General features: G+C 49.2%; 2 protein-coding genes across 3 annotated transcripts in view; one reads left to right on the top strand and one right to left on the bottom strand.

Annotated features, from left to right (window-relative positions):
• The window catches only part of LOC135805798 (sortilin-related receptor-like), a 64,833-nt gene extending 46,825 nt beyond the window's left edge, over nucleotides 1-18,008 (top strand). The window contains exons 42-51 of the mRNA XM_065319900.1: nucleotides 211-320; nucleotides 1,270-1,386; nucleotides 1,634-1,724; nucleotides 2,896-3,002; nucleotides 5,644-5,830; nucleotides 6,799-6,898; nucleotides 7,388-7,470; nucleotides 10,360-10,456; nucleotides 16,415-16,728; nucleotides 17,389-18,008. Coding sequence (XP_065175972.1) covers nucleotides 211-320; nucleotides 1,270-1,386; nucleotides 1,634-1,724; nucleotides 2,896-3,002; nucleotides 5,644-5,830; nucleotides 6,799-6,898; nucleotides 7,388-7,470; nucleotides 10,360-10,456; nucleotides 16,415-16,728; nucleotides 17,389-17,477 — 1,295 coding nt within the window. The 3' untranslated portion in view covers nucleotides 17,478-18,008. The remainder of the gene's footprint in view (nucleotides 1-210; nucleotides 321-1,269; nucleotides 1,387-1,633; nucleotides 1,725-2,895; nucleotides 3,003-5,643; nucleotides 5,831-6,798; nucleotides 6,899-7,387; nucleotides 7,471-10,359; nucleotides 10,457-16,414; nucleotides 16,729-17,388) is intronic.
• A 1,050-nt stretch (nucleotides 18,009-19,058) lies between these two features.
• Nucleotides 19,059-22,716, bottom strand: part of LOC135805800 (uncharacterized) — a 14,720-nt gene continuing 11,062 nt past the window's right edge. For both annotated transcript variants that reach the window (XM_065319901.1, XM_065319902.1), the window contains exons 9-15: nucleotides 22,623-22,639; nucleotides 22,220-22,236; nucleotides 20,974-21,202; nucleotides 20,373-20,519; nucleotides 19,954-20,082; nucleotides 19,509-19,538; nucleotides 19,059-19,148 (exon numbers count right to left, since the gene is read on the bottom strand). In XM_065319901.1, the coding sequence (XP_065175973.1) occupies nucleotides 19,067-19,148; nucleotides 19,509-19,538; nucleotides 19,954-20,082; nucleotides 20,373-20,519; nucleotides 20,974-21,202; nucleotides 22,220-22,236; nucleotides 22,623-22,639 (651 nt within the window). In that variant the 3' untranslated portion in view covers nucleotides 19,059-19,066. The remainder of the gene's footprint in view (nucleotides 19,149-19,508; nucleotides 19,539-19,953; nucleotides 20,083-20,372; nucleotides 20,520-20,973; nucleotides 21,203-22,219; nucleotides 22,237-22,622; nucleotides 22,640-22,716) is intronic.

Genomic DNA, 22,716 nt, shown 5'->3' with positions numbered 1-22,716 from the left:
GAAACGAATGCAGTGGTGTATTTATGCCCTCCGAACTCCTGGGGTTGAAGTTTAGATGTCTGACGTTAGTGGCCTGTGGGTGATCACCATAGCCGGTGCTATCACAGCAGCAGCAGCAGCAGCAGCAGCAGCAGGGTGCACATGCTGTAGTGACTTGGATGTACATGTGTGTTGTGTGTTGTGTGTGTTGTGTGTGCGTGTGCTGACCAGCTCCAACACCGCCGACCCCGATAACTGTGACCCAAAACGTGACCGCATTGGTTGCAGCATGGCCTGCAAGCAAGAACGGGGATGCACTCAAAGTGCCTATTTACTACCAGGTTAGTAGTGTCAACTGCTGGGTCTGAGTTTCCTTCACTGACTTCAGGTGTGTGTGTTCAGGTGTGTGTGCTGGGATGTTTGTACTTGTGTACGCTGCTCCTCGACTGTAGATTGTATTTTGGGCCTTTTTTTGGCCTGCTGCATCCCCTCTTCTGTGTGTGTGTGGGGGGGGGGGGGGGGTGCGTACGTGCGTGCTTGCGTGTATGCATGCGGTGCCGGCGTTGGTTTATGCAATCGATGTCCAAGGGGTTTAGGTGTGTGTGTGTGTGTGTGGGGGGGGGGGGGGGAGGATACTAGTAGATCGGATCCACCAGCCCGGCAGAGGCTTAAGGCCGGGATCACGTTTGCTGCATTCACGCTACCTTTGTAACAGGCCAGAAGCTTCGCACAGTTGGAAAACTTCACCCTCTTCCAAGCAGGACTTCATCCTGGTACCTGTCGTTTCTCCATCATAGTCTTAAAATCCACTGTGCCTGCCTGCACGTGTAGGCTAGGCTACATAGTGGTGGTCAATTCTTTTAACCTGGCAAGTCAGGACGAAACCAGATATATTTTCTATGATACGACAATGAGAAAAGCAAAGCAAAGGAAATTGTACAACTAACTCGAAAAACAAGCACCATGCAAAATGTCTCTTCAATATGCTCTTCCGCCACTGCATTTGTGGCTGTGGCGCGTGGTGGGTTAACCTGGCAAGCTGTTGGGCGATGCAACACAATTTACTGTGGCTTCTCCCGTAACATCACTATCATCGCCTGGACTCCAAAGTTGAAAGGTGTTTGTGTGTATGTGTGTGTGTGTGTGTGTGTGTGTGTGTGTGTGTGTGTGTGTGTGTGTGTGTGCGGGCGGGCGGGCGGGCGGGCGGGCGGGCGAGCGGGCGGGCATGCGTGTGTGTGTGCATGCGTGTCACTATGTGCTGTGTGCCGCCTTCACTGCACTTCCCTACAGGTGCTGCTGCAGTACTTATCCCGTAGTGGCGTGATACTGGCTGAGCAGAGTAAGATGGTGACCACTGCAAGTGCCACCTTCACCAACGTTAGGGATGATGTACTCTGCATTGTGCAGGTGAGCAGTATGAGTGAATAGGCCGGTGTGCCGGTTGGTGTGGTGACAGTGCCCTATCATGTACATGTACATGCTTGCATATTGGAGTGTTTACTCCGTGCTGGTGGGGTCTAGAGTGACTGGCGCAATCCATCTTGCTGAGCTGTTCCAGTGCAACTCTCTTCATTTTCTCTCTTTTTTTATTCAACTTGCTCCTCACCTAAAATGTGCTTGTGTGCTGCACGTTTCATCTGTGTCTACATTGTAGGTATCAGCTTGCGTTTCGTGGCCGCGAATGCAAAATAAGCACTCTTGCGGCCAATACATCAACTCTCAGACAATTTACCGTCCTACCGGAGGTAAGTGGCAAAGAGAACCCACCCTGTGCTGCTTTGTTAACCCTTTGCCGGTCTAACTCAATGTATGTGAGGGGTGGTCACGCAAATACATGTACACACAACCAGCAATAACTCAAGAACCATGTGATGTAGGTATGGGTAAACCATATATTTTCAAAATCTGTATGCCTGAACGCGACCAGAGAATTCAAATATGACTAGGTCCAGGCAAGGATAGGGCCCATGGTAGCCCTTCAAGTTGAGAGAAAATACAATTGCGAATGAAATACACGAATATCACAGCACGAAGGGCATACCAAGTTCGTGATGGAGCTGAAGTCGTACGATAAACAATCAGGTAAGGGCTACGTCTTTACAAGAAATGTAGGCTCTCTACTATACCGCCATTGAACACCAACACCTCGCCATCGGCGATACGCCAGCAGCAGCAATTCCCATTCCACGATATCGCAGTTTCGGTTTGTTCATCTCCGCGCTGCTCGCGTCAGATTCACTCTCGCTTAGATGAGTACTCAGCCGCGAGCTTACGCATGCCGTGATTCTCACGGCCAGGCGAATCAGCTGATCGCACCTGACGAGTCCTTGTGACAGTCGCTGTCGCGGTGTCGGCAGCAAGAAGGCTTCCTCTCTGTTTGGAGAGTTTTGTTTCTTCATTCGTGGACGGTATATTTTTGAACTAGCAGGACTCAACGGAGCTCTTTTTCTCAACACACTACACTGCAAAACCTCCCGGGACATCCAGCCTGGACTGGTGATGTTACTGTTCTCAGAACGCTTGTCAAACACGGCCCCAAGAGATGCACTCGCATTCTTGAAATGTGCGCATGGCGGATGGTCGTCTTTTCCAATTTCAACAAACTTCAGTCGATCGATACGGCAAAAATTTGTATGGTAAGCATGGTTGTTTTGCACATCGTCAGAAAGCCTTGGACCTCAGCTACGCGTAGAGCGCCATTTTAGCTGTCTCCTAGCAACAAGACCCCAAAAAAATGAGGGCCAAACGTACCGATACTATAGTATCGGTACGCTTATGGTAGACCGGTAAAGGGTTAAGGCTGCGTGGCATGGTCATTGACCTGCTGTCTACTGACGGCTAACGGGTTAAAGTACCTCTGACATCGTCTTAGATATTTCCTGTCTTCTCTTGTTGCGTGTATGATGTCTCTCACAGTACCGTCCACTGCCCCAGTGATTGACCATCATGAAGTCAGCTTCTCGGAGCTCTACATTAAGTGGAGCCCTATTCGACTCAACTCCTTCATCACCTCCAATGATGTGGTAGGTTGTTTACTGGAAAATGGCGTACTACAGTATGATTATAGCCTACGCTATTATGTGCAGGTTGGGTGCTGAGGTGCCTTGCTTGATTGTGCCCATTCTGCGTGTATGTACTTAGTGAGATTAGCAATACAGTAGTGTCACTGCTTGGTCACATTCACACTCTATTCCGCCTGACATCACACAGCATAGCACACAGCATAGCACACAGCATAGCACTCGTGTGCCAATAGACTTCTTTGCTCTTTTCAGTTTTCTTCACCGGGCACGAGCAGCTCAAAGCCATTTCCCAAATGTGCCAGAAAGAAGAACTTCTGGTCACAAAAAAATAGTATCAGCTAGTGCATTACGTTATTTTGTTGAGTTGTTGTTGTTGGTTGTGGAGGTGGTTTGATGGCAGACAATATATACTGCAGTCTCTGTTGTCTCATCCCTATTACGTTTTACGTCTCTGTTATGATAGCAATATGGCCCTCTTTTCCATGTACATCAGGGCCTTGTAGCACGTAGGCAGGCCACGGGGGTTAGTCAAGTGAAACATGGAACAATGTGAGTTTCACTTCCAGGCTGCCCGTTTCAGTCACCGCTGGGACTGAGGCGATCTGTGCACGCTTGCACATGGCATCGCTAGTCTGGACTGTGTGTGGGGTTGGCGGGTCAAGCCCGTGATCAGGTGTTGCACGGGCCGTGCATCGTGTAGAACTTTTACTGTGTTTGGGGTCGAAGCGTGCATTATCCTGAATAACACTGAGAAGAAGGACACACTTCACTATCTTGAATAATATGGCCCGCGATCTGCTAAAACCACCCTTCGGTGCTGTGTAATTTTTCGGAGAAAATGATGAAAACGTCAGCACGTCTCGATTTTCTCATCATCGCAGTTGACAGTCATGGCGGAAGGAGGACGAAGGCGCTCGTTCGCACAAATTGTTGTCGGATTCTCGGCAGCGGAGTCGTCAGCACTGCCAAATGACGATAGATCGTTCTTCGGGTGGTCAGATCAAGATTCTGACGACCAGAGCGATGACGAATCGACCGACGCCTCTCCGCTCGTGACCCTGCCGATCGCGCTTGCGATCGATGCGCAGGAGAATTTGGACGAGGCGCCAGCGCTACAGCCAGCACAAGCCCTCGCCGCCCTAGGGCAGGGCCAACCTAAGAAATCCCGTGGCCAGGCGGCGCCCAGTACTGTTGAAGAGGTACAGGCGCGAGTGGACAAAGGTTGCAGTTGTGCCGATGTCAACTGTTTCAAGAACGACACCGGATACTCTACTCACTGCACGCAACACAGCGCTCGCAATGACGAACGAGGAGCTGTACTGTTACGTCGCTGGAAAGCTCGATGTGTTTAGACGACGCGGTGCAGTTACTTCTCACCATGGAAGCATCGCACAACGGATGCAGCGCGGAGAAAGGTCCCGTCCACTTATCACTATGAAGTGGATGGTGACGAAGTGTGCCAGACTGTTTTCATGTACGCACATAATCATGGTAAAGGAGTGGAAGCTAAAACAAATTAAGGCGGATGTCTATGAGTATGAGCATGCTGTCGCTCCCCCTCAGCACGCACGTGAGGCTCGAGGGTACTTTGCCCTGGAATGCACTGCCTGCAACTATGGTGACATCAATGGACTTCCCCAGCCTGCTGCCCCAGGCCAGAGGCCCGCTCCAACTTACCTGCCATGTGCTACTACCAAGAAGCATGCGCATACTGAATATATCAAGGCTGGAGGAACAGTAGCATACACAACGTTCCTGAAAATATGGAGCAGCGAGTGCAGTGATGTGATAATTATGAGGCCAAAAGAAGATGTGTGCGGTGTATGTTCCGATCTGCAGTCTCAGATCGTAAGGGCAAGAACGGCAGAAACTCGCTTTTAAGCACACTGACGCACTCAAAGCTCATATTGATGAAGCTAACGTGGTCCGTGATTTTTATCAAAAGTGTATTACTGCCTGGCATCTGATCATCTGCCAGTGACGCTCGAGACGGCTGGAATCTCACGGAGTGTGCAAAGTACTTGCACCAACAGATTCGTCAGCACTGCCACGCAGAGAGCAGAGATACCACCTGCCCAGCACCAGACCAAGCAGAGCCAATGTCCTAATTATATGTTCGGAACATACATAGTAGAATACTGGATAACTGTGCAAAATAGTTTTTCTCTGTACATAGACAGGTGTATCCTAGACAGGTGTATGAAGCCTCAGATACGAATTATAAAGTTAGTGTGAATATCAATTATTTTCGGCATTTTTATGCACCAAAAGCTTGCATAAGATGGGTCATATTTCAATGAATATATACAATTTGAGCCTAATACTTCACCATATGTTCGGGCAATGGCCAGGGACCAACTTCCCGCCAAAAACTCATTTTCGGCAAAATAGCACCAAAGGGTGGTTTTAGCAGATCCTTGGCCATATGGTGTTATATCATGTCTGACTGTCTGTACATGCAACTGTTCACTGGTGTGCATTGCACTCTCTGTGTATACTGTGCGTGTATGTGTGTGTGTGTGTGTGTGTGTGTGTGTGTGTGTGTGTGTGTGTGTGTGTGTGTGTGTGTGTGTGTGTGCTTCGCGTGCATGTCCGCGTGTACGCTTGATTTGTCTACCGTTGTATCCATTCCCTCCTGCAGTTCTACAAAGTATCACTGACCGTGGGCACGAACAGTCCGCAGGCGCCCATTGTGGTGAATGACATTCAGCTGACCTTCCACGACCTGGCCGCCCACAGCAGTGTTGTGGTGACCATAGTGGCATGCACTACCTATGGTTGTGGTCCAGCGCAGACGTCAGCAGCCATCGTCATTGCAGCATCATACTGTAAGGGTTCAGTCCGGGCGTGGGACGTGCTATCTGCAACAATTGCCTTGACTCTCTGTTGCCTATTTCTGCTGTGTTCACCACGGGGTGCCTCCCACTTTTTGTTGATGCCTCACATCTTCCTTGTGGGCATTTTAATGATAGCTTGTGTGCTGTCCTGCCGGTAGGCGCCTATGTTATTGTAAAACATCAGTTTTGACAATATTCCTTAGTTTAGCCGGTGTTGAGAAAATCAGTCTTGATATGGTCAGTTTATGCCTATATAGACTGGAGTTGGCTTGATAGTGGAGCATTGGAAAAATAAAAGCACAGTCTCCAATAATAGCACAGTTTCTAATAGTAGCGCAGGTAAAGCTGTTCGGCACTGAATTAATAAGAACCCCGGGTTCTTAGTAGAGGAAATACGGCTTGATAATTAAAAGGGGAGGATAAAGCTGGTTTTTTGTTCGACGGGTCTCTTACAGGAGTAAGGTGATATGGTTGTTGAAAGCGAAAAAGGACTAAGAAACTTGACTTGAAGGTTCTGCGTCAAGCGTGAGGTAATATGCACTCAGTGCATGATTTCTACTTTACTTATGCCAAGGAAAACATGGATGCAGTGAATGGGATTTTCGGTCTTTGACCACTTGCTGGTGAGCTGATCTACTCACCTCCCACCGCTTTAGGAGCTGCATCTGCGCCTTGATCCTTGAAGGGTGGTGGCGTTCCTACGGATGCGGAAAACCCGGCTTCCAGCCGAGTCTCACGCGAACCGTGATTTTTTTATGCCAAGGAGAATGGCCTGAAAAATGGTCTATTTTAAACATTTTTTCAGGTAGTAGTGTTTTAATGTGGTCTTAACCCGTTGCGTGTGTCTATGTGTACGTATGTGTGCATATGTGTGTGTGTGTGTGTGTGTGTGTGTGTGTGTGTGTGTGTGTGTGTGTGTGTGTGCGTGCGTGCGTACGCGTTCGTGCGTTTGGTTACAGCTACAACACTCAATCTGAAAATTACCTTCAGCTCCAAGCCTCTGAATGCCGATACATTCCTCCAGGCGTTTGTGTCTGCCGTTCAGAACGTTACACAAGTGTAAGTGAGAGTGTTTTGTGCAACTGTCACACTGCATGAACGTATTGTGCGCCGTGTGTGTGTGTGTGTGTGTGTGTGTGTGTGTGTGTGTGTTTGTGCAACTTTTCACATTGCGTATTGCCTAGCAATGAGATGTCCCTGCCTTGGTTGAACAATGGGCCCGTTGCGCAATGGCGTACTAGTAATTTGTACCACGAACACCCCACTCAGTCAGCTGGGCATGGTTGTCTGGGGTGTTGAACCGTGCATTACTGATCCCAGTGTACTACTCACATGCATTACACGTGCTATCCATATTATTTTGGCAATGCACAATGGGCGTAATATATACGCCAGGCTGTTAGTCAATGCCATGGTTGTTCTGATACCCTCTGAAATGTAGAGTGGCGTGTAGCTACGCAGTGTTGTGTTTGGCTGATCTTGATAGTGTTGATGGCAGACCGTGTTTTAAACAGTGTTGTTTTGTATTTTCCCTGTGCTAAATCGTAGGAGTGCCTCCAGAATAATGAATCCCAGCACTAAGTACCTGCCGACCGTGTCCTTTGAGCTGCATAACGCAAGCAAGAGCACACGTGAGTGATGCGGCTTGCTGCCCAGATTTGGTTCAATGCCGCATACCGTAGTGTCGCGTATAAAAGCATGACCTGTATAGAAGCATGACTAGAATAGAAGCCGATTTTTTGAAGTGCGCCGTGACACAGAAGCACGATTTGAATAGAAGCCGCTCCCTGCAAAGTACATGTGCGAGTACATGCATGGCAGTATGCACTGCACAGTGTAGACTGATGATGTTGACATAGAAGCATGGTGTGAATACTTGTAGAAGAGTAACTTGAATAGAAGCATGGTTTGAATAGAAGCATGGTTTGAACCCCGGCTTATACGACTGCAAGCACCTGCTTTTATACGCGACATTACGGTACATGTTACATGCATGTGTATGATTCTCTGCATCGTGATGGCTCTTGGCAGTCTTGCTCTGTCGCAGTGCTTCAGAGCTTGTAAGCGCGGTTACCAAACTAGCTCGTAAGAAACAGTTCTTCGTTTTCAGCACTGCGTTTTGTGTGAGTGACTTGCGGCAAGTGCAATACGGAGTAACCTAGTCATGCAGCGTGCCTGTTCGTATTGTGCATGCACATGTTGTATCACAGCTGTGGCTGAGGAAAACACTATAGCAGCTGCCTTGCAGTTGTGTTTGCTATCTTGCCTTGTCTAATAAGTATGACATGATTACGGCATGTTGTGATTGCTATCTTGCCTTGTCTAATAACTTGAGTAATAAGTATGACATGATATGATTACGGCATGCATTGACTGCATGTGCTGACTGCATGTGTTGAAGTTCTGCCTCCTTTGGATCTCAAGTGCAATGCATGCAGCGGGTGACCTGTGTGTGCGGTGCATGCAAGCTAAGGTCAGGTGTCAGCATGCTGTACTTGCTGTACTTGCTGTACATGCTGTACTTGCTGTACTTGCTGTACTTGCTGTACATGCTGTACTTGCTGTACTTGCTGTACTTGCTGTACATGCTGTACTTGCTGTACATGCTGTCATCATTATGTGATTTGTTTTCAATCCTCCGCCATGGCAAATTGTGTTTTGTTCGCCCGTAAAAGAGGCTTTTACTACTAAAAAAAAAAAAAAAAAAACTTGCTGTACATGCTGTACTTGCTGTACTTGCTGTACTTGCTGTACTTGCTGTACTTGCTGTACTTGCTGTACATGCTGTACATGCTGTACTTGCTGTACATGCTGTACTTGCTGTACTTGCTGTACATGCTGTACTTGCTGTACTTGCTGTACATGCTGTACTTGCTGTACTTGCTGTACATGCTGTACTTGCTGTACTTGCTGTACTTGCTGTACATGCTGTACTTGCTGTACTTGCTGTACATGCTGTACTTGCTGTACTTGCTGTACTTGCTGTACTTGCTGTACTTGCTGTACTTGCTGTACTTGCTGTACTTGCTGTACTTGCTGTACTTGCTGTACTTGCTGTACTTGCTGTACTTGCTGTACATGCTGTACTTGCTGTACTTGCTGTACTTGCTGTACATGCTGTACTTGCTGTACATGCTGTACTTGCTGTACTTGCTGTACATGCTGTACTTGCTGTACTTGCTGTACTTGCTGTACATGCTGTACTTGCTGTACTTGCTGTACATGCTGTACTTGCTGTACTTGCTGTACTTGCTGTACATGCTGTACTTGCTGTACATGCTGTACTTGCTGTACTTGCTGTACTTGCTGTACATGCTGTACTTGCTGTACTTGCTGTACTTGCTGTACATGCTGTACTTGCTGTACATGCTGTACTTGCTGTACTTGCTGTACATGCTGTACTTGCTGTACTTGCTGTACTTGCTGTACATGCTGTACTTGCTGTACTTGCTGTACATGCTGTACTTGCTGTACTTGCTGTACTTGCTGTACTTGCTGTACATGCTGTACTTGCTGTACTTGCTGTACTTGCTGTACATGCTGTACTTGCTGTACTTGCTGTACTTGCTGTACATGCTGTACTTGCTGTACATGCTGTACTTGCTGTACTTGCTGTACTTGCTGTACTTGCTGTACTTGCTGTACTTGCTGTACTTGCTGTACATGCTGTACTTGCTGTACTTGCTGTACTTGCTGTACTTGCTGTACATGCTGTACTTGCTGTACTTGCTGTACTTGCTGTACATGCTGTACTTGCTGTACATGCTGTACTTGCTGTACTTGCTGTACATGCTGTACTTGCTGTACATGCTGTACATGCTGTACATGCTGTACATGCTGTACTTGCTGTACTTGCTGTACTTGCTGTACATGCTGTACTTGCTGTACTTGCTGTACTTGCTGTACTTGCTGTACTTGCTGTACTTGCTGTACTTGCTGTACTTGCTGTACTTGCTGTACTTGCTGTACTTGCTGTACTTGCTGTACTTGCTGTACTTGCTGTACATGCTGTACTTGCTGTACATGCTGTACATGCTGTACTTGCTGTACTTGCTGTACTTGCTGTACTTGCTGTACTTGCTGTACATGCTGTACATGCTGTACATGCTGTACTTGCTGTACTTGCTGTACTTGCTGTACTTGCTGTACTTGCTGTACTTGCTGTACATGCTGTACATGCTGTACATGCTGTACTTGCTGTACTTGCTGTACTTGCTGTACATGCTGTACTTGCTGTACTTGCTGTACTTGCTGTACTTGCTGTACTTGCTGTACATGCTGTACATGCTGTACTTGCTGTACATGCTGTACTTGCTGTACATGCTGTACTTGCTGTACATGCTGTACTTGCTGTACTTGCTGTACATGCTGTACTTGCTGTACTTGCTGTACTTGCTGTACTTGCTGTACTTGCTGTACATGCTGTACGGTAGCACAGTAGTACAGTTAGTTACACTTACAACTAACATGCTATTGCGTGGTGCTTGTACTCTTTGTGTTCTGGATGTCTGAATCTGCAGAGGGTCCCAAGAACCATGCTGTTATTTGCATGCTTATTCAAGCTGTGAACACTGGATTTGTTGTCAGCGGCATCAAGGCAATACCAGAGTCATTCAGGTGAGCCGCTACATCCGATGCATTAGTTTGAACTTTTCAACTTATGCACATGTACACGGTTGGTTGGCTTTGATTAATTTAAAACAAGACGTACAGTCTTGACTAGACAACAGAACACACAGGATCCCCAATTCCTATCCTTTGTCCTAAGTGCGTTGTACGGGAAGCTTCTATACATGTACTGCACTGTATGTGTGCATGTACTTCCTTTAGCCCAGCCTAAGACAGAAGTTGATCCATTTTTAACCCTTTGTGGACGGACTGTACGAGTTTCGATCTAATAAGATCGAAACTTCGTAACTCCATCGTTTCTTGAGCAAATTCCACAATCGAAGGGTCTACGTGGTAGCGGGAACTCCAAGCTGTCCAATGCAACAATCGCTGAAGACTTACAATGTCGGACACCAGAGATATCGCACGCCGTATTCTTACCTCGGCAAATTCAAATTTTTGATCGATCATTTCGCCATTTTGGGGGAAAATCCCTTTTCGTGTGCTCTTTGAGCGACTGAGCACATGATAATGACGTAGCCGGCTGAAGTTTGAATCGTCTCAAACAGATTTGAGCGTTCTGCGATGAAGGAGAGTGGAATGGCGTTGATGGGACGAATTTGCTTGCATATCAGGCTTGGAGACGACTTTGCTGTGTTACCGCGCCTGATTTGTGGCGGCCGGATAATGGAGATTGGTACCCTGACGTAGCTCTCGCCAAGAGCTTTCCAATGAGCACTTGATTGTGAAAATCAAGTGAAGGACACCAAAGTTATGACATGGACAAGTTGAAAATTGTACTGACATTTTGTAATTCTGGTGCATACTGTGCTATTAACGCATGCTCCGTACGCGGAGGCATACACGACCCACACACAGACACAGCAGTAGTTGGTTGGCACCACAGGGTAACTGGGCGAAGGAGCTGGCAGTGTGTAACCATGGAGGCGGCCGACCCGACAGAGGCGGGGACCGAGAGTGAGACCGAAATGGCGGCTGACCTGCCAAGGGCAGTAACCGAATAGAGTGATTCGGGAGAGTAGAGAGAATGCTGCCAGCTACTGAGAGTTCAGTGCCCAAGCTAGTTACCCTGGTGGGCCAACCAAATAAGTCAGTGCTCAGAAATAACGCGAGCATTGAACGAGGAGTATAGCAGGAGCTGCTAGCAGTCGAGAAATCTAGGTACCGATAGCGGTACTGAGAGTTGGTATGTATACCGGAGGAGACATTCGTCAAGGTGCAGCGCTACTGGTCAGTCACTCACTGTGGCCAGCTTCTCTGATACTAGCCGCACCTCGGATGGCTCAACACGGATATAGCGCAGCACGGCGTCGCTGCGCCATCGCCCCATATGGCGGATCACGTGCTCTGGTACGCCTGCGATAGCTGCAGACGTGGCTGCTCCGATCCGGAATGAGTGGCTGGCATAGCTGGACGGATCTGTAATCCCACAAAGCGGTAGGAGGGTCCGCACCTCCCTCGTGACGTCCGCTCGTGTCAGAGGCTGGCCATTGTGGTAGACGAGCAGCTGATCTCTAGGAGATTGGGACTCCGCTGACACTGCCGTCAGGTACCGCACCATCGCTGTAACAGGGCAGCTGATGACATCGGTACAGCCGCCCACGTGGACTACCGTGCCCCTACCGTCCGGGTCCGTCTTTGATTGCAGCAGCGTGATGGTGATACGAAACGATTGTTGGTCCAGGGCCACGTTGCCAAACGTCAACGAGGTGAGCTCACCACAGCGCAGGAAGCCATAAAAGGCCAGGGTGAAGGCGCACTGCAGCATTGCCTGGTCAACTGGGTGCCGCATGGAGGAAACTTGGAGGCGTTGGCAGAGTTGCCGGAGGATGGGTGTTGTGATAGGCAAACGAGGGCGGCCAGGTCCCGACGAACGGGCTATGCCTCTTAACACTCGTGACAGCAGGGACGTCGGCTGATTCGGGTACTCGAGGCCTATTTCGACGTGTAAGTTCCGGATGGCTGACATATATGTGCGAACCGAGGCCGGCCGCAGTGTGCGCATGAGGAGGGCTGCGTAGTAGCACAGCGTAACGTCGCTTCCAGGCAGGGCCACGACGCCATGCTGCTGACAGAAATCCAGGTACCGCCGCTCTGAAGCTGAGTATGTCCTCCTGGATGACGGTGCTATTGCCAGGGACGCCAGCCTGGCCACGTCTTCGGCCAGTCCGGTGTGGGCAAGATCGGCATGTCCGGATGGAGCTGTGCCGTGGGTGCCAGGCAGCGGAATTCCTGCAACAGATTCCGGGAAAGAGCATCGGCAATGGTATTAGTAACACCAGGGATGTGCACTGCTGAAATCAGGCAATCGTGAGCAACGCAAAGGTGATACAGACACCTAACTAGAGACATCATGGGTGGCGATCTGCTGGTGCCGGATTTGATGCAGTCTACAACAGCTGAGTTGTCGCACTGAAACTCAATACGGAGGGACTTCCACTCCGACGCCCATGTACTGGTTGCGATGACAATAGCGTACAGTTCTTTATACTGTATGGACTCTGAATGCTGGTGGGGCAACCATGCTCCACGGATCCATCGTCCCTGGAAGTACGCTCCATAGCCCTGGTTACCGCTGGCATCAGTCTGCAATTGCAAGTTGGGCGCCTTTGTCCATTTGTCCAGGAGGAAGAACGACTTCCCTGGCCAGACTGATAGGGTACGCTGCCACCATTTGAGGTCGTTCACTGCTCCGGCTGACAGGGTGAGAACCTTGTGCTTTGGAAGGTTGCTTGTTGCACGGTCAAGGTCGTACAGGCGCCTCAGGAAGGTACGACCGGCAGGAATAGCCCGGGCCGCGAACGAGAGATTGCCCAACACGGAGGCGAGTTCGCGCCGGGACGCCATGCCTGATTGAAGGAGGCCGTTGACTTTGCCGAGATACGCCCCATGTTTGGCGGACGGTAGCCGGATCTCAAACGTCAGCGAATCCAGCTCCAGGCCGAGGAAGGTGAGACATGTGGATGGGCCTTCGACTTTCTCAGAGGCCACCGGTATCTGCAAATAGCGGAGCATGTCTAAGATAAGTGAGCGATGATGTTCCGCAACGGGCAGGTGGGGCGGACTAACGTTCAGAAAGTCGTCCAGGTAGTGGAGTAATTGGCTTAGGTGGCATGCATCCTCGAGAATAAACTGGACTGCTGTGGCGAATTTATCGAATATGTATGCAGGGTGTATTCTAGGACGAATTTCCAACCGGTTACGGTCCAATGAAGAGGGGGGGGGGGGGGGGGGCGGGGGGTCCGGGGGTCCCCCGCGGAAAATGTTTTCAAAATACAACCCAAATATGGCACTCGACAGCAATTTAACAGATTTCTTGGTGCTGGAGTACAAACTCGTCACCCTAGTACCAGCCCACGCGGCTTCGCTGGAAGTATCCGTCCAGAAAAAAGCGTTTGACCATTCACAGCTCCATTCACCCACAGAAAGGTACGGGCGGTTGGAACTGATTTGTAACCTTTCAACCGGTCGCCAACAATTTCAACCGGTCGAAAACCGGTTGGGGCGGTTCTAGAAAATTCCCTGGTATGGTGCAGAACGCAATCCAAATGGTAGCACTTTGTCATGATAGAATTGTCCCTGCCAGAAGATGCCTAGATAGGGCCAGTCACAGGGGGCAACAGGACAGAGACGGAATGCATTCCTGATGTCGACCTTCGTCAAAAGAGCGCCACGCCCTGCCTGCATAATCAGAGAGATAGCTGTATCGACAGTTTCGTACTGCAGGCTGAATTCATCCCGAGATATACCGTCATTCACACTCAAGCCGGCAGGGGACGAGAGGTCGTGGATGATACGCAGTTTGCCATTAGACTTCGGGATAGCACCCAAACCAGAAATATGCATGTGAGGGAATGGCGGAGATGCAAATGGGCCCGCAGTTTCTCCGCGGTCACAACAGGTAAGCAGATGAGTAGTAACCTCAGCAGGGCAAGCACAAGCCGAAGGGTGATTAGGAGACATAACAGAAGATGCAATGGGGCGAGAGCTGCCAATACGAAAGCCATACTGCATGCCTTGTGAAACATAAGAGCGAAATACTGCATTTGGATGAGGAGAGAGAAGATTGATAAAGCGCCGAACATGAACAGGCGTGCTAGTGGGCACCTGTAAAGCAGCGTCACCACTGGGGTGAGAGTTATTTCTTGGTCGAGTCACCAGACTTGGAGCATTGGCGTGCGGGGTGACGGCCGCGGCACTGCATGCAGACGTGTGCTCTGGAGCAGGGGGAGAGCAAGCAGCTGCCGAAGTTGAAATTACGACAGATGGCTTTGCCGTCAAAGCGAGGCTGGTGTGAGGACTGGCTCCCAGTAGGCGCTGTTGGGGCTGGGAGCCCCCCACGAAAGGGGCAGCTGCTGGGCTGACTTGGATGGACCATGGAGCAACGCTGGCACGGAGGCCGCCCACGGCCCGTGAGACAAGACTGCCACAGGTTCGGGTCAATGACGGACCAGGAATAGCGGTGAGGGAGGGACGCCTTGGCCATACGGAATTTGCGGTCGTAGGACAGCCAGGCATCATTGTGGAACCGGACGTTGGCATCGACAATGATGGCCTGATACGCCCAGAGATCACCTGCCAGCTGTGGTGAGGCGTCGGCCAGCACCCTCGAGTAGGTGGTGAACGCTTCCACCCATGTGGCAAGATCATAGATGTGTCGTTTGGCGGGTTGCCGGTGGGAAGATTTGGGGACGAGCTGCACAGATCGGCCCGCGCCCACGTCGAGTTGCATCACATCATGATCCCCCTCGAAACCCAGGGATTCAGGCAGCAAATCACTCAATTCTGTGAACTCACCTCGCACAATCCGGTCTCGAAGGCGAGGCGGCACCACGGGGAGATCTCCAGATGACGGCCACTGTTGTGGCGGGTGGCTGGCAGCCGGTACTGATGCTGGTAAAACCGGCGCTGCAGTGGCGATTGATCCGGCAGCACAAAGCGAGGCCCCGCTGAACGTCGGAACATGAGCGAGTCCCGAGTTGACGCCAGTTCCTGGGCCGGCGAGTTGGGCCGCGCCAGCCTGCTCCAGCAGGGTAACCTTGTCGGCCAGAGGCTGAATAGCAACAGCCACGGCGGCGGAGATCTGGCTCGCCAGCGTGGGCTGGGGTGGTTGGCCGGCCGGCATTGACTGAGACGGAGGCACTTGGCCAGGTAGAGCCGGAGCACGAGGAGCACGAGGCGGCGCGGGGTTCTGGGCCGGGGCTCCGGCCTGGGTGGTTCCAGGAGCAGAGGAGGATGTTGCTCTAGCGTAGGGGCTAGAAGATGACCTGGCGGACCTGCGCGACATCTCTTGCCTCAGCGTGGGAAAATTTGAGTAAACCAGTCCGCGGATACAGCACTCAGAATTCCAGCCCGCCCAGGGACTGGACACCACAACTAGGCAACAAGAGACCGAAACGACGATGTCACCTTGTACAAGGAAGTCTGAACAGAACTGAAGAACTCCGGAGTTTGAAAACACGGAGCAAGAGTCATGCGAGCCAATGCAACTAACCGGCTTGGAGACGACTCTGCTGTGTTACCGCGCCTGATTTGTGGCGGCCGGATAATGGAGATTGGTACCCTGATGTAGCTCTCGCCAAGAGCTTTCCAATGAGCCCTTGATTGTGAAAATCAAGTGAAGGACACCAAAGTTATGACATGGACAAGTTGAAAATTGTACTGACATTTTGTAATTCTGGTGCATACTGTGCTAGTAATCCGTCCATAAAGGGTTAAGAATTCAGTATTTTTACACATACTGGGCTTTTTAAAAAACAGTACAAGAGAGTGAAACCGTGACCCTATAAGCTGGGATAGGTGTAGGACCGTGTAGACAACCTGGGGGGGGGGGGGGGGGGGGGGAGAGAGGATGTAGCTTGTCCAGGCTTTCTGTCATAGGAAATTTTTTTTTAAATGAGAAGCTGATTGCATTGTACTACTGTGTGTCATATGTTTTTACATCAGGCTACCTCACATTCCCAATCCGACATGCACACCGTCGTTGATTGTGACGACTCCACCATCCAAAGCACCTTCAAGCGCCGGCACAGCACCATTCAAGTCCAACTCAAGCCCCAGCTCAAAGTCGCTGACACCGATCATCGTCGGTGCAGTGTGCGGCATTGTCCTGGTTCTCATTGTTGTCATTCTCATCTTGGTTGCACGGTCACGGCGCCTGTCACGCAACCTTGCTGCATACCGCAGTCATCAGAACCGCGAGCAAGCTGCAGATGTCCGTTTCCGTGCCGATGAAGATGAGAATTTTTCCATCAATGTCGGTAGGTCCCTCAAGTGTTGATATTGCTATTATTACTACAGGTGCTTGCGGCTTTCAATGCATTATTTCAGGTTGCGGTTATTTCAGCATGAAATCAACCATGCCTTGCGGAGTAATCCGGTCAATGTCAAAGAATGTGGCTCCTGCCCAAGTCGAAAAATAAAAAATAAAACGGCCCGATCGATTTTGTTCGAACTTGCAAAGCACTCCTACTAAGCTATTGCCAGTCCTGAAACATGGGCAAGATTGAAGCACTACTTCACAGTTAGAAGCTGGCTTGAAGGAGGACGAGAGGGTGCTGCCCGTGCATACATGGATGCTACTGTTGCGGACATTGAAATCCGTTCAGAAGTCAAGCGGCCTCAGGGCGCTGGCGTTGCAGCCGTGAGCACTGCTGGTCCATTTTTGCAGTGCTACAGTGCGTGTATGCGCTAAGCAAGTAAGGGCGCCGGCGGCCCCGGTCATTTCACCGGATTTCAATGTCCTCAACAGTAGTACAATGTCATGTACTGCGCTGTGTTACAGTAGTACAATGTCATGTACTGCACTGTGTTACTGTTTATATGTATACTCAGTGCCGTCAGTCTTGATCCTTGACATGATACCTGCCTACCCGTACTCCCCCTTACCCGACTGTCTGCGTGCTGCCGTTCTTGTTCAGGTGATGATGACGATGGCAAGGGTCACCGCAGCTTGATGTTCCGTGTTGATGACGACGATGAAAGGCTACTCAATCCGAATGAAGATTGAGGCTGGTGAATTTGAGACATGACATGTTATTTTCTTTTACCTCTGCTCCCTCTTCTACCATTTGCTTTGCCAATCAGTTTCATCCTGGTGATGAGAGACTCAGTATGTATGTACAGGTATTGTCAGTCTGCAGCGATCTGCAGCAAGCATCAATGATGTGCTGATTTTTACTGCTATGTATTTGTTACGACGTGTGTTGTTTTCTCTCATGAATCATGACCTATAACTGACTTTGTATGAATGACTCAGCCAGCATTACACATACATGTCAGTGCAGATTACATGTACTTACTTACTTGACCAGACTTGGGCTCATAGCCGGATTTAGACGACTTAGAGTAACCCACACCGGATAGTCTCCCCTCAATGTCAGCATGCAAGCAGCATTCTCATTCGATTTCGCTGATTTATTCGCAATGCGTTGCAGTCTGTGTTCGTTTGTATTCCCCTTGGGCAGCGCTACCTTCCTCTCTGCCTATACTGTATGGCCGGTGTTCATGAGTCGTCCATAACACTCTGTTGAACCCTGTATGCAATGTAAGTCTGCATTGTCACGGTCTGGGGCGTTGAGCAATGAGGTCACTATCCATCTGGATAGCACCAAGAGTAGAACAACATGTTTATCTACTCTTGGTCGCACCACCGAGAATAAATCAATACCGACAGGGAGTATTATTACTACTCCCTGCCGGTAGGTAGGCTCGAGTCTCTTTATAACAAACCCAGCAAAGAGTCTCGCACGAATGAGGCAACCAGTATACAGGAATTGGAATTCCGGAACTAGGAGTAGTAAAAAATGTGGAGAGTCACCATGGTAACCACTCCCTGATCAAAACCTACAAACATTAGAGGACATCTGCCGTATAACAGATCCGCAGAGGCGTAGCGAAAGTAAACCTTAAAAGAAGAGAACACTAAGGTAAAAGGATGCCGACGGCCACCAATTGAAAGATAAATTAAACAGAGCGTGGCATCAGGGTGTGTTAGCTACAGCACCCTGGGGGTAGGTAGATACACAGCCATTCTGATACACAACCATTCTGATACACAGCCATTCTGCAAACTTCTAGACTAAGACAGAAGATGGAGAAAAGCGACGAAAACTAAACAATAAGAAAAATCCGTGCAATTCTTTATGGTGCTACCCTGAGTGGCCATTTAAAAATAAAACTGCCAGCTACACCTCTGATGAGGAGCACTAATCGAATAGCTTATACGCGTGTCCATGTAGGCGTGGGGGAAATAAAGGAGCTCCGGAGCTTGGCCAGTCTGTCAACAGAACAATTGCCTATAAACAGTAAGGGATTAGATTAGCAGCAGCAGCAGCAGCAATAGCAGCAATGGCAGCAATAGCAGCAGCAGCAGCAGAGGGGCATAGTTCACTGCTCTACTCTACAAGGCAAGGCAGTTGCAATTAGCACTATGGTAGGGGGTAGGGAAAGACAGACAGCCGTGTGTTCATGGGATAGTATGATAGGCAGCGCGGCTGGTAGCAATGTTGAGTAGCAGGAGAAGATGAAAATTGATATAAAAATTCTATGAAGGTTTTTCTAGGTCGAAGTCTGAAGCGGAAGGGCAGAGGAATGAAGCTATGGAGTGACAGAGGACGAACAGCTATCCTTGGCTAATTGGTTTTGGCTGGGATCCGCTAAGGCCTGAAGGGAGCCATCACTGTGCATTGGCAACACAAGACCAACACAAAACCAACACACAAACACACACACACACACACACACACATTTTTTCTTTCCTTTTGACGCCCATGGCCGGAGGCGATGATAGCGGTGCTACAGCGGAAGCCATAGCAACTTGTGCTGGGATTGCACCATTGAACAGCTTGCAAGGCTGAAGAATTGACCCCCCCCCCCCACACACACATCAAATGAAGGGAAACAACATCGGCAGCGGCAGTGGGCCTTGAATGGAAGAGAAAAAGTACAAGGCAGGGCATATGTTGCAACACCCGGGTCTGAGCCTGACTCATGTATGTCAAACCTGGTGCACGCAAAGTCAGTATTCTTAGTTCCTCACCTTTCTTGAATGAACATTTCATCACCGTCACTAGGGTGCACAAAGATCAAAGAAAGACACACAATCAGAGGACAAATGATTCAGGATCTGCCAGAGATGTTCAGCTATCCCCTCCCCTCCCCTCCCCCCCCCCCCCCTCCCCTCCGTGCAGCCAAAGTGAGACAGCCTCCTAGTGCACTATCAACCCGAGACCTTCAGTCCATTCATCGGAAACTGGAACATTAACTTGTCTAAATGTACATCGTGTACCACGTCTGCACGACACATGTAGCCAGCCAGTATTTAGCCGGTATAAATAGTATTAGATACATGTAGTAGTGAAATAAATACTAGTTTCCCTAGTGAAATAAATACTAGTTTTCCCACTTATTTGCGGTTGCTGGATGGTTGTAGTCCCAAGAAATTCCAACCGACGAGAACTAGTTTTTTTCTATGGAGCACCTACCTGATGAGTTTGAGGTACACCGGCTCATTGTCACCATCTAGTTGGGGGGAATCGCACTCGAGAGCTCCGTTAGTGGAGACGTCATCATCCTCACTGATAGTATTGTTCCTGGGCTCCTCGCCCATCAGCCTGCACAGCGGTCAAGTACAAATACAATGGCGAGTTTGTCAGCGAAATCACTCTACATCATTGAAATAGACACTCCTGGACTCCGCTGCCCATTCACAACACAACAGGACCCATGTTTTTTTCTCCCAATCTTCTCCATTTCCTGCCTGTGAGACAGAAATGCATTGGACAAAACTTACAAGTGTAACATCCTATATTTGTCATTTCATTCCCCAAACCGCCATAGTTATTACATTGCACATTGTACATTGTACTAAAAGAAGATCAATATCTTCATACAGCATACTGACCTAGCGACTTCTGATAGGTCGATGTAGGACGCAAGCGATGCCTTTGTGGTATTCCGCTCCAGTGTCCGTTGGTTATCAAAGTCATCATCAACTGACAGTGAGCCAGAGTGATATGAGGAATTTCTTGCATCTGCATATGGACTAGACCTATGGAACAGACAGAGGGTGAGAACAGTAAGACTATTGATCATGCCGACATCAGAAAGAATTTTCCACGAAGGCAACATGGCGTGTGAAAGAAATAACTGCTGTATGGTATGCATGCGCTTACACGATGAACTGATGATCACGAACAATACACGGGCATGCACGTTTACAGTATAACGGTACACATGTAGCAGTGCCAGCACACACACATGCCCAGATACACATGTAGCAGTGCCAGCACACACACAGTGCCAGCACACACACAGTGCCAGCACACACACAAGACCAGAGAGTGAATGAAATCTTCACGTTTTGCTGCCATACCCTGGGCATGTGTGCACTACTCGCTAGGATTAGTTTTAGCTCCGCAGCATTTGTACGTAAACATCCAGGGTGGCATGTCAGTTGCCACCACCGTGCTATGGTGTACTATCATCTTGTTATCAGTGCTTACATTCCACTCAGTGCTCGTCTGGACACATAGGAGTCTTCATTGTCAAGTGACTCGTCAGAGGGGCACTCCTGCACCTCGTCCACCATGGCCTGCTGTTGTAACTGCAGCGCTGTTCGGGCCACTGCCCTGAACCTGTGCTTCCCGCCTCCAGTTGATGCAGCACGTGGAGGAGGCATCGGTGGTCGCTTGGGAGGATCAGATATCTTAGGTGATAAGTGCTCATTGGATACTGCAGAGCAGAAAGAACCAAGTAGAGCAGATAGCGGTATACAAAAATGGAGAGTGGATGTCAGAGTGGATGTCAGTAGATGATGGGCACATTCAGTTCACAGGCGGAAAGACAGAAAATAATCGAGAACACTTAAAAAATTGATGTGAAAAAGAGAAGAAACACATGAGAACGAGTTATGCAGCAACTATCCACGACTATAACAAGATGATAAACGGTCAGAAAGTGCGATAATATGGCACAAAACTGACAGGCTACTGAGACATTCAGCGACCCGAGACCTAGCTCTAACACATCTCCAATGCGCAAGGGAAGGTTCCCCCTCCCTTTATCTCTGATATTGCTGACCCACCCAAGTTGGGTGGTGTGTTGTTTTGCTGCTTCGAATTGTAGTCAGACCACGTTGTCATGATTGTTATTAACTGGTCTCGTCATCGTCCTGTAACAGTCGGCATTCTTTGTTGCCGCGGGACTTAGCTTGTGCACATTTTCGCTGCGCTCACCTTCCCCTCTTCGGTCCTACGTAACCATGAACCTTCCAAGTTGGAAGGCTGTTGGTTTGTTCACTGGAGATGTGTTAGATCTAGGTATCGGGTCGCTGAATGTCTCAGTAGCCTGTCAGTTTTGTGCCATATTATCGCACTTTCTGACCGTTTATCATCTTGTTACAGTCGTGGATAGTTGCTGCATAACTCGTTCTCATGTGTTTCTTCTCTTTTTTACATTCATTTTATTACTGGCTCAGTATCCGACTTAAAAAAAAACATGGGAAATGTTGACTGGCATCACCTGGTCCTGAACCGGTAAACACAGATGAGGTAGATGAAAAGAAGGGCTGCATCAAGATGCCAGGGGAAGTTATGCATAAACACGAAATGGAACATGAATGGAGCACATCACATCATGCCTGCGCAGCATGGAGACCATCAGCCTGTCATCCATGCACACGCAAACAGTTACTGAGAATGGTAACTTCATCCATGCACACGCAAACAGCTGATGAGAACAGAAACTTACCTTCATAGTTGAAGTGCCTGCATACGTGACACAGGGAAACACAGGGAAAGCAAAGACAGCAACACATGCACAACATTAGTCAACATGGGTACTGGTGGTCCTAGTCAAAACGCCCCATACGCATCCATAGTCTGTATCGCAAGCACCTACGACAGTCACCTGGCGTGTCAGTACTGGCTGTTGAAGGGCGCAATTCTGGCCTACAATGCTACACTCATGTACGCTCATTATGATCTCTCTTATCCAGGCAGTACACACCAACAGCACATTGTTCATGTGCCACCTTGGTTACCATGTACTAGTACACCATGTTAATATACTTGAAGTAGCACATCACACATCACACATTACACTAGTGAACCGCTGCTTAGCAGGGTTGAATGAAAACTCAACTACATCTTACCCTGGTGGTGTTCCATGCTGTCAGCAGCAGACACAGGGCACAGGGAGAGAGACATAGGCCATGCAACAATGTCCACGTTGTACAGAGCACACAC

Source organism: Sycon ciliatum, chromosome 1, assembly GCF_964019385.1.
Source record: "Sycon ciliatum chromosome 1, ocSycCili1.1, whole genome shotgun sequence".
NCBI lineage: Eukaryota > Metazoa > Porifera > Calcarea > Leucosolenida > Sycettidae > Sycon > Sycon ciliatum.
Note: the sequence above shows the minus strand (reverse complement) of the source record. Positions and strands in the feature narration are given on the sequence as shown.